Source organism: Quercus lobata, chromosome 6 (assembly GCF_001633185.2).
Source record: "Quercus lobata isolate SW786 chromosome 6, ValleyOak3.0 Primary Assembly, whole genome shotgun sequence".
Lineage (NCBI taxonomy): Eukaryota > Viridiplantae > Streptophyta > Magnoliopsida > Fagales > Fagaceae > Quercus > Quercus lobata.
The window spans coordinates 49,418,024-49,430,637 of NC_044909.1; the positions used below are offsets into that span (position 1 = coordinate 49,418,024).

Below are 12,614 nucleotides of genomic sequence, written 5' to 3' on the forward strand. Positions count from 1 at the left end.
AATTTGTGCGTGTAAGAATTGTAAATTAGTTTGTGTTTGTGAGAGGTTTCATTTTTGTTAGTGAGGATTGTTTGTGTGAGTTGCGAATGTTGTGATGTTTGATTAAGTGTTGTTGTAATTCATATCATTCATAATAAATTTTGGTTGGTGTTAGTGTGGATATTTTATTTTGTTGTTTGTATGAATGAGATTCCACTTACCCCAAATAACAACAATTATAGTAGAGCTTCCGCTATCGCAAAACATATACCTACTCTCTCATCCTCGGGTTGTTACTATCTTAAGATTCTTATTCTACTTTTTTTTTTGGGCTGAATACTCATGGGTTTTATTACACAAAACAAGCTAGGGACTCGTTTCCATCTGCTAATCCTTCGGAGACCATAAGGTCCAGAATTTCTTTTTCTGAGATAGAAATGGCTCCTTCGCGTTTTCAAAACAAAGCCCATATTTCTAGCAATAGTGTGGGCTAAGGAATTACAGAGTCTAGGTACACGCTGGGCATGCCAGCAATTCCTAGTACACAAAAGAGATCAAATGTCTGTAATTACGTAGTCAATGGCCCAGTTGGGTTTTCAAATAGAACTTTGAATAGACTCAATGACATTCACACCATCACCCTCTATCATTACATATTGTGAGCCCAAAAGACACAGCTCTTTGGTAAGCCAACAGAGCTGCTTTAGCTTAGCTTCAGCGCCATCAGTTCGGATTGAGATAATGATAGCAGCACATGCTTTGTTGGCCACCCAGAGCTGCATCGAAATTGGCATCCAAATTATTAGGTCCCAGTTTAGTGTAGCATACTGATTGCAAAGTTCCTACTTTCCTATTGATCAGGTACACCGAGGCTCTCTTCTAGAATCTGGATTGATAACCATCTTCACCCAATTCTCCACGGACGTTATCTTTTACTCCTCAAGTCTCAAGGGCCACAGGGATAGCTAGGGACCAAGCAAACGGGGCACTCAAGTATTTGGTTCTCTAAGGACTCACGGGTTGCATCACATAATATGTAGATTAGGCTTTTAATTGGAAATCTTGAGTAGGCTTTTGAGTGGAAATATTTTCCAAACCAATTTGCAGAGAATATTCTTTAGCCTATCTTGTATCTTCTGATCCCAAATTTTCTTCTAAGCTATATTCTAATTTCTACCTAATACCCGGAAGAATATCTCAAGATAAGAGAAAGAAATCCAGTCACAATTTCAGTAACTTTTGACAGAAACTTGTGACTTGATTTCTTGTTTAGTGAGATTTGGCTTTGTTATGGAGAAGAAACAAAGATGATCTTTATTCCATTTACACGGAATTTTTTTTTTTTTTTTTTGAAAAATCTAAATGCGTGGTTTTTTTTATATAGTGAAGATTATATTGATGGATCCTTTACGGTGTGAGTTTATGTATTGATATAGTATTTACTGTTTAGATTTAATACTCAACCTTGGTTGCTTGAGAGTTGAAGTAGTAGAGTTTACAATAAATATAAAAGGTGGAACACATGACCGTATTCAAAAAACACCTAATAATTAGTTAATTACCCTTATATAATAGTGACTAGTGAGAGCCGTCAAAATTAGGATGACAATCTTACTATCTAGCTACAATTCAAAGATTACCCAAATCTAAAAACCCAATAAAAACCCATTATTCAAGCTCTAATTGTACCATGAACTAAACATTACCATACCCAGCCCATGGCCACCATTCTTTGTTTTTTTATTTTTTATTAATGGGTTAAACACACTTTTTTATGCTCTTCCGCCTTAATGATTCCATCAATAATGCAAAGCCTCCCATGTCTGCTGGACCTAGTCATCACCAATATGGAATGCCTTGCGGTCCTCCTGGAGGTCCAAATAGTGAAAACCAGACAGAGTGGAACCCATTATATTTTTGGGTGCTTTTAGCCATAATTGGATAGCAAACGTTCATCTTATACCTTTCTTATTTGGAACAGGTACCCTCATATTGAAATTGGTTCAAGAAAAAAAATTTGTGAAACAAAATATAGCCTAAATGGCTATTAGCATGAATTCTATCTGGAGTGAGGAAGCAATTTAGCTTGAAGCAAAGTACATATAGTTTGCCTCATTTATTATGCCTTAAGCAAAGTACATTCTTAGGCAAGGAATGGGTCACTCCATTCCACTCACATAGGTAACGGAAATAAGCAAAATGCATCATATTGACTTTATTGTCACTGCTATTTTTTAGCATTCTCAATTCACAATCTTGACTTTTTTAAGGAAGTACTTGCTATCCAATCCCTTACTATAAAAACTTTCAAGGAATTCTGTCATCGTGGATTTGCGGTAAATAGCTGGTTTATCGGATGACAATATTTCTGGTAATGGTTCAAAACCCGCATTAGTGTTCATGTTGAAAAATGCCACAGCTGAGATACGTGGCTCCTTAGATGCCTTAGCCAAAACACGATGTTCCACACTTACGTAATTGTCATTTGAAATTATCTGTCAAAAAATAATTAAATAAAAAATTAGTGAGCCCCATGACAAAACTTTTTAACATATGTGCAGAGAACATCGCAAAACAAAAACCAAGTGATGCAAGTGTTTTTATTGTATCCAATGAACAAAATTTTGACATTTGAATTTGAGGATTTTAAATCAAGGGATTTGAAGAAAATTTTCTTATTATAAACACATGATTGTTTTAACTTTAGATATCCACAGAACCTAGGATAAAAAATGGTTAAAAACTAGTTTATACTCTAATCCAAGGTAGTTTATAAGGAAAAAGAAAATAGTTATACCTGAATGATGTCGCCAATGTTGATGGTCAATGCTCCAGGGATAGGCTCTACATCCACCCACTCATCACAATGCTTCACTTGCAACCCTCCCACTTGGTTCTGCAACAACACTGTGAATCCTGAATCTGTGTGAGGTTTTAGCCCCACCGTTAGATCTGGCTGTGGACAATACGGATAGCAGTGTCCAACAAGCAGCCTAGCATCAAAAAACCCCAACTTCTTAAACCTCTCAGCCTCCGCACCCAACCCTTCTGACAGTAACTCCAACAAAATCTCAGCCACCTTTGATGAATGCGATTCCCACGCAGCCATCTCTTTCTTACAAATCTCTGGAATATCCTCCTCCTTTCCACGCTTTTCCTCTGGGGCCGTCCAAATCGTGAGCGAGTCATGCCAGGTTGCAACTTTGGCTCGGTACAAGTCATAGTTGCTTTGGTACATAACCCCTTGCTTATCGTTGTCACGGTTATAGAGTTTGGCCTTGACCTCGTGGGGTTGGTCATGGAAGGCTTTGATTGCGTCAATGATTTCGTTTAGGACTGACAAAGGTACCCCATGGTTGATGACTTGGAAGAAGCCCCATGAGGAAGTGGCTTCTCTGATTTGCTCCACAAGTTGTTGTCGTTTGGTGGGGACGTTCAAGTTGGAAAGGTCGATTAAAGGTATGGCTTTTTTGGTGTGAGAGGTGGGTTTTTTGAGAGTGGAGAGAACCTCAGGTGGGTGAATGAACATATTGGGTATTGAGGTAATGCCAGATTCAGCGAGGCCCTTGACACCCATCTTGGATTCTTCAAATTCCTTGAACTCTTTCGCAAGGTCATAGGTGGGAGTAGCGGCAATCTGATCAGTAGCTGCCATGGTTTTTGCTCAGTGAAGTGTTTGTAGTGAGTCTTATGAATGTGTATTGAGCAAGGATACAGACACCGAAATTTATAGTGGTTGAGGGGTGTCGTTTATGGAGAATTGTCAATTATAGTCCAAATACAGATCACTGTCCTTGTCTGGTTGAAATCCGACTGAACTTTCAATACATGCATTCAAAATATCGTCCACCTACCTTTTTTGTATGAGTTATTTTGCAGGCGGAAGAGTTTGAGTAACGGTTGTTTGGGTGTTTTTGATATATGTATGGATAAAAAAATATGTAAAAAATTGTGTAATATTATTTAAAATGCTCAAAAATGTATTCACAATTTTTGCCACCTCACATGATGAATTCTAAATAGTGGAGGTGTAAACTCACGTCTAATATTACTTTTTATTTACTACTCACAACTTATCATATAATGAATCGTGACAACTATTAAATAGTTGTTATCTTAATATTATTTTTTAGGAATTTGTAAATTGTTATTTATCACTTTCAAATCAACACATTACACTCTTTTTTTTTACCTCTTATAGTTAGCCACGTTATATAGGAGAGGAAAAATGTTGTAGAATTGATTGATCTTGGAATTTTTCTTTTCGTATATCTTAGTGGATAAATCTCATTCACATATTTGTTTGTTTTTAATCTCATCCACATTTTTCTTTTTTGTTTGATTGGTATTTTTTTTTTTTTTTGAAACTTTTTGTATCTAATCCAGGATATAGAAAGTTCAAAAGCACGTGGTCGACAGTCAATATATCTTGGTAGTGTAAAGTTTTTTCTTTTGTTTTGTTGAGAAAGTGGTAGTGTAAGGTCGTTGTCGATATACTATAAAAAATTAAAATAGAGAAAAACTATCGATACCCTATGTTTATGAAATATATTTTTAATAGTTTTATGAAAAAAGAAAAAATAATTGATTTTTTATTATTATAATTTTTTACGTTTCTTATAAAAGTAATATCAACACTTTCTTTAAATAATCAATTAACAAAATACTTTAAGTACATCCCTTAATAGAATCAATGAAAATATTATCAGTGGTCTAAGATAAAAGTGAGATTTAAGTAAGTTATTTTGCCCTAATCACAAAAATCATGTCCATGCTCTTGAGCATACAACGTTATTTATCATTTTTTTTTTTGAAAATTTTATTTATTTCTTTCTTTATCATTATTTGTCACGCCCCGAACCCAATTATAAAGATAGGCACATGACAACTGTCACACGCTTATAAAGTAAGCACCAAACAAGTGTGCAAAGCCTTCTTAACAACTAAAATTTATCCTCAAAAATTGAATAGATCTCCAATAATTTAATATGAACAAAATCCAAACCTCATGTACATAATGCCAATTGACCAATAAATATAAAACTATTAGAAGACCATCAAATCCCAAAATCATTAAACTTCTTTTCCTGCTCACAACACAACATCAAAACTCTCAAAACTTGCTATACTTCACAATCTGAAATTGAAGGGGAAAAAGGGGGTGAGCTGACAACTCAATAAATAATCAAAATCCTAATAAGTTCTATCAAGCAATAGATTTGTAAAGTAATAAGATGTAATATGAGTTTTCAAAAGTTATAATATATTATAGGTTTTCAAAAATAACTAAAGAAGTTTCATAGTTTTAAAATAATAAGTTGCAAATAGATCACATACTTTAATCTTACAAATATATCATAGATAGTTTAGAAAGTAGTTAGTTTTCCATATATCAAAAGTTATAACTTACAATAGATTCCAAAAATACATAAACGTTTTTAATGACTCAAAATAGTTCAAATACTCAAACATTTCAAAATCACATATGTAGTTTTAAGGACTCAAAATAGTTCAAATATGCAAACATAATTCATATTCTTAACAATCTTATGACTATGGTCATGCTATATTCCTGTGACTGAGCTGGGTATCAGAATCAATTCATAGTCAGATTGTCCATAATCATATATATGAAATCATAGTTTCTAACAAAAATATATCTTATTCAAGCATGTATATAAAAATCATATACTCAGTATTAAAATATATTTGTAATAATCATTTACTTGAAATCAATATTACAACAGAAATAAAAATTCGAACAATTATAAATAATTTTCAGTAGTTAAAATATGCAAAATAAAACCAATTAGGATAAGATTAAGGAACTTCTCCCTAATACTTCTTCTAAAATTCTTAGATATCACCTAAAATATTTTACAGGTATCATTTACTCAATAATCAAATAATTTAAAAATAACTTATAACAATATTGGCCAACTGAACTATTACTAAAAATATCTAATAATTTCTCTTTATTATCACAAAGTAAAAATCCTTGTATATATCCTCTACTGCCTCTGAAAAAAAATCTACGATACATATTATCATATAAGGTCAAAAGCATCGCCTAGACTAGACCATGTTCCATAATCAGTTGCTGACTTCCTTGTACGCCTCAATTACCAAACCAATGAACTAATAATAATAATAATAATAATATCAGAACGAAGCTGGCTTTGGGCCGTTGCTTTGTCAAGGGGATTATTCTATGGATATATATATATATATATATTTATATATATATTTGCCACTGCCGCCTCTACCTTTCTTTAGGCACGAGGACAAATCACACAAAGCAAGCTCTGACACAAGCTTTTATGGAAACGCTATTCTTCCTTTACCAATCAATAAACAATTAATAATAAATCATAAAGAAGTTGGTGTTCCTTCTTTTCGTCCAGCGCTTTCTTTCTTTTTTTAACTCTATCAATCCCGTACTATTCCTTTAAGAAAAATTACGCAGAATAGAGTCAATAGACTCATGCGGCCATGCCTAAAGAAAGTCTCAATGTTGGCCGAAATATTCACATAAATTTTTTTTTTTAATTCTTATAAAACTTAAATCTGACAAAGAATTAGATTTTTTTAGACTCTTGCTTCAAGTTTGCAGTGAATCTTTCACTACTTGAACAAACTCAGATTTAATCTTTTTTTTTTTTTTTTTCCGGATATTACATTATTGGCATTATATATTTATCATTATTGGCATGGTTGTTATTGGCACATGATAAATTCCGGTGAAAGTGAGACCCAGATAATGACTGATGACGGTAATTTTACAGCAATCACAAAAACAAAAAGTAATCCTTGTAAAAAATATAATAAATATTGTGCGGCTAACTGTACAATCATTGCAAAATTTGTTCTTTTGACTAAGGAAAGTAAAAGACATGTCTTACCTAAAGAACCGAAGAAGCACTACGATAAATAATCAATCTATATATTTTCTTAAGATGTCCTTAGAAAAGAAAAGGGGGAAAAAAAAAAACTTTTGATGGGAGTGGGACATGAGATGAGACCTAACCCATGGGATGCAAACAAACAAAAGGAAATATCAATCTACAAACAAGCACTCTCTTCACCCAAAATTAAGAATATCTCCACAGGGTTGGTGACTTTGTGTAATTTTAATATGACAGATACAAAATAAGTTACAGGAATCATTAGTACATAAATTACTACAAAGTAATAATAATATATATATATATATATATAAATAATCACCAAATTAGTTGGGTTACACATATAAGAAAGAAAAAAAAAAAGTAAAATTTAGATAAAATAGCTACAGTATATTAAGTTTTCTAAATAAATTCAAACATTTGGGTGGATTGAATTTAATTGTCTTTAAAATAAACAACATTTTTTTTATTTTATAAGTCAATACAATAAGATGTTTGAATTTAATTGAGGGAACCGATGTATAGAACTTAAGATACTGTATATCTAAATTTTACTTTTTTTAAAATTACAATAAAAGGCTTAAGAGTGTCTAGAGTGTACTCTTTTCTTTTCTTTTTTTTTTTGCTGACATGTCTAGAATGAACTTAAACATACACAAAAAAAAAAAAAAAAAATGCTCTCAATATATATATATAGGCCTAAGGCCTCAAACAAAAAGTCTTTCTCATTGCTTTGATCAATCGAACTAAAGTCTCGACCGATCGAACACCCTGAAACTTGAATTTTTACAAAGAAAATTCTAGATCTCAAAATTCTATTTAATTCATTTTACAAATGAATATTCTCCAAACTTATATCATTATTACAACCTATTTTTGTATATACTTATATATACAGCAGGTGTATCTTTATTTATGTATTTATTTCTCTATTCTTAAGGCTGAAAATGGTGTTCAATATTGGGTTCAACGTTCCTTAGACAGAAACACAGGGTCGAGTGCATGTGTCTACTACAACTGTAGCCATAATGCCAGAGGTAGAGTGCATTTGGTGTGCCATTTACATCTGGGTTTTGAATAATATTCATGTCAAATATTTTAAGCTTCAAACTAGAATCTTCACTGTCAGGAAGCAGTTGGGGGGGGGGGGGGGGGGGGGGGGGGGGGGAATCAGTTTTACTGGGTTTTTATTGTTTAGTCTAGGGGAAGGAAGCCATTTTCTACTTGAAAATTTTGCATGCAATTGCTCTTTGTTATAATGACTCGCAAATCCTTAACAATGCCCCCATAATGTTGATACTTGGATCCATAGTTACTGGTAGTAAAATTTGTATAGTAGATTTGACATTTTCCTTTTTCTAATCTCTAACAAAGCCTCCAAAATAAAAAGGCCAACATAAAAAACCTAACCCAATTAAAATCCTAAATTGTTAAAAAACATAAATGCCGTAAATATGCCATTTCATCAATAATGATTAATTTATCCTAATAAATTGAGACTTTAGTTTTTGCAAAACTATATTTTACACGGTAAATTATCAAAATTAGGTATCTAATCTCCTACAAGCTACACACCAAATAATCTTTATCTATCTCGTAACACCAAAATATACAATTAAATATTAGATTACAACTTTACTTAACCATGTATCGATTTATATCCAAGAAAAAGTAAACCACTTTTTTTTTAATTAAAAAAGAAATTTTTTTTTTTTATTTTTTTGAATCTTATGCTTGAACTATGATATTTAAATCTCTGTATCAAATCAACTTTGGTCTGGTTTGTATTAATCCATCAAATTAATCTTGATTCGGTTAATATTAAATAAATTTATTTAATTGACATTTATATATAAAAGGACCCACTTAAATTTATTGGCTTAGGCCTTCAAATTATATCGAGCCGGCCTTGAATATATATAAACCAACATAGAAGATCTTACTCCATATATATGTCATCTATGACCAATTCAATACTATTTACTTAAACCTAAAATTTCAAGACCGCGCCTACCTATGTTGAACTTGGAGTTTTGGACTTTGGAGAATCGTTAGAATATTGCATGGGCGGAATAGTTTCATTGGAAAGGTTTAGGCGAGCTAAAAGTCACAACAATCGATTGTTGTAGTGATCTGTTTCAGCTAAAATTGTGAGAATAGTCTTTCCGAATCTTCTATTGGATCCACATATGAACATACCTACTCTCTTGCTCTCGTTGTTACTGTCTATATCCTAGCTACCTAATGCCATGAAGAACATGTCAAGAAGAGAAAAGAAATCTTCTTTGAGGAACTAGTGCAGGAATTTATTAGTGCCTTCAAGTTTCAGCTATCTTTATTATCTACATGTATCTATCCTTCATAATATAGAGTCTATTTTTTGATAATCTGCAATTTTGTTCCTACAGAAAAAACTAAGAAATATGTTACATCTATATAAAACTAATATAGAGTCTATATACAACATGTTACATCTGTACTCATACACCAAAGTCTCCAAAGCAATATTTGTGCTTACTTGCAATGGCGGAGCTAGGATTCTAGTTTAGGAGGGGCAAGATGAAAATAAAGAGTTGAAGGCAAAATCAATTTCAATTTTTTTAATTAGTATAATTAAAAAAAATACTTAACTAATTAATCAAAAAAATTTATTAGCATATAAAATATAATGTAAGTGTTAAGTTGTTGTTGTTGTTTTCGTTTTTTTTTTTTTTTTTTTTGCATAGCATTAGATTTTTTTTTTACAAATAGATTGTATGACGTTTTTTATTTTTAAATCATAAAAGTATTGATGTTTATTAATTCTATGCTATATTATGTTTATCGTAAAAGCATTATAGAAGAATTAAAGAAAGTAACATAAAAATTTTGGCATATTGGTTGGAGATGTTGTGATAATATACCATTTTTTAATTTCAAGACTACATAGAGTACATATAAGAATTTTTCTCTTCGTTATATTTTAGACGAGTTTGAAATATTTTCAAAATAAAATTTCAGGTCAAAGCTATTGTTACTAAAAATGATTTTTTTAAGGGGAATATAATGAGCTTCTTACTAATCATAAGCCAAGAAAAGTAAAATTACACGTAAAGTTAAAAGTGACAACCCTGTAGCATAATATTACATACAGAGTTACAAAATATAAGCTTAAAGCAAACAAAAACATACACAAAGAAAATATAAGAATATTAAGGGGGTGTTAGTTTGGGTGAGGTCGGGGGCAATTCGACCCCCCCTAACTCCACCCCTGCTTACTCGTAAGGGTGACCTAAGTGGGATACCCATCCTCCAAAAGAAAAAGATAATAGTAATAGGGTACTTTGACAGCATATGCATCAATCATAGTTTTTAGATTTTTCTCAGGGTAGATGGAAAGCATCTGAAATTGTAGTGCATATTTATGCACGTGCTAGCTAGTGGGGCTCGGCTGCTTGCACAGTCATGTCTTGCAACAGTCTGCTAAATTCGTTCAAATTGTTTGACCCATTCTGCACTATACGTCTATACCGCCCTATTTCATATGTATATAAATTGATATTCAAGTGCGTTGGGTGGGTTAAAGTATTAAAATGACGGGTCAAGTTGGGCATTGAGTTGGGTTTTTTTTTTTAAATTGTCAAGACTCAATTCAACTCACCTATATACAAAATTTAGGCTAAAATGCAAATTACATCATCTTAATTTAACTGAAATTCATTTCAGTTTTTTAACTTTACTTTCATTCATTTGAATCTTTTAAGTTTTACATTTATTCAATTTAGGTCTTCGTCCACTTTCTTTAAAAAATTGGCATTAAAAAAATATTTTTTTGACGTAAAAATATTATAAAATTAATAAAATCATTCTATAGATATTTTATGTGAGAATTTTTTTTTTCAAAAAATCTTTTTTTATTAGTTAATTACATACATAATGGTAATTTTTTAACGGAATTGGATGAAAGACATGAATTGAATAAATTTAAAACTTAGAGGACTCAATTAAACGAAAGTAAAGTTAGAGGCCTGAAATAAATTTTAGTCAAACTTAGAGGATTCAATTTGCATTTTAACCTAGACTTTAATTAAATTTTGTTAACTCCATAATTTACACATGTTTTAAATGAAAAATGAATGATACTTTCCAACATATTTATAAACATATACAGTAACATGGTTATGATACTCATAGTTTTTATTATTAATTTATTTTTTAGAAAATGTTGATTTTAAAGTACTCATAGTTTAAGTATCTTTAGGAAATGTGGGCATGTATACTTTGATCTATGGGAAAGCAGGTTACTTCCTGTAGTTTTCTTCAATGATTTATAGGATTTAAAGGAAATACAACTTCTTAAATTTATCTCTAAATGGCTAAATAAATTTTAAAATTTATTATATGACACATAACTAAAACTAACTTGCATAACCCACTTGATGTGTCAAGTCAAAACTGCCCAAATTTTCAACCAACATGCCATTTTTTGCAGTTGGTGGGTCGGCGGCGGTTTGGAATATTTCCAACCTGTCAATGGTGGATTGGTTGAAATTTTTATCCTCAACTTACCCAATCCAATAGGCACACAATCCTAACTCATGTCAATGTACATGGAAAATTGCAAATTTCTAATTTCTAGCGAGGGTTACAACAAAGATTTCACATCACCCCCCAATTTACATATCACCTTACATATAAACAATTAATGTTATGAATTTTTGTTGTGACTTTAGTTTTATTGATTGCTAGATTTGTGGTGAGGGTGACAATAAAAATTTCACATCACTGCCCAATTTACATATCACCTTACATATATACTGTTATTGTTATGAATTTTTGTTATGACTCCAGTTTTATTGATTGCTTGAATAATAAAAGAAATTCTTCGCATTCTTTATCAATTTATTTATTGTAAATTAATCCATAATACGACTACTAGAAGAAATTATAAGTGCATGTTTTAAATTTTCAATTGAAGTTGAACCAATTTATAGCGTGTTAGTATTATATGATTAATTAATACTACCATGCATCCTTAGTGCGATGATCACTCATTGTCATAGAGTCAATTTTTCACTCAAAATTTCTGCCTATGATGGCCCTAAGTTCCTGACTTAGTCTCAGCCAACACCACACACACACTACAATAATACTTAGAACAGATAATATAGGAACGTTTAAACACACAGCACACACAATATTTATAGAAAACTCACCCTCAAACTTTATTACTTAATCTCAAGTACAAAGGAAACCATTTTACAAGCCTAGAGAATTACACAGAATTTTCCCAAGGCCAAAATACACTCTGCTGTTGACACCCCCAACATCCTTAGGGTTATATACACAGAATTAACTGTTATGATAATTACTGCCTAGTAATTGCTGGGTTTTGGACAATTTGCCACTTGTATTCTGACTTAGGACACCTTCAACTGATGATGTTTGGCTTACTCTTCACATTTCCAGCCCCCTACATAGCAAGTCTGATCATTAGGAAAGCTAGGAACTTCTTGGTAACTGCCACTGCACATGCTGCACATGCACAACCCATGTCTCAGCAGACCATGAGGCCTTTGCCCATTCTCCACCAGCCCACACAACATGTTCTCACCCGTTTTAGGAGGCTTAGCCCATGCTCAAAGCCTCCCATCAGCACTACAGCCCACACAGCATGCTTACATGCAGCACACAAAGCAACTGTTATCAACCCACTAACACTTGTCCATGCATTCAGCCGGCCCCCACTAG

At 32.2% G+C, this 12,614-nt stretch overlaps 1 protein-coding gene across 1 annotated transcript; it reads right to left on the reverse strand.

The window, feature by feature from the left end:
- Positions 1-1,995: 1,995 nt before the first annotated feature.
- On the reverse strand, positions 1,996-3,684 carry LOC115993799 (1-aminocyclopropane-1-carboxylate oxidase homolog 6-like). Its single transcript, XM_031117772.1, has 2 exons — positions 2,777-3,684; positions 1,996-2,474 (listed from the first exon to the last, which is right to left on the reverse strand). The coding sequence occupies exons 1-2, from the start codon at positions 3,632-3,634 to the stop codon at positions 2,223-2,225; spliced, it is 1,110 nt and encodes a 369-aa protein (XP_030973632.1). The 5' UTR covers positions 3,635-3,684; the 3' UTR covers positions 1,996-2,222.
- Between the last annotated feature and the right edge of the window lie 8,930 nt (positions 3,685-12,614).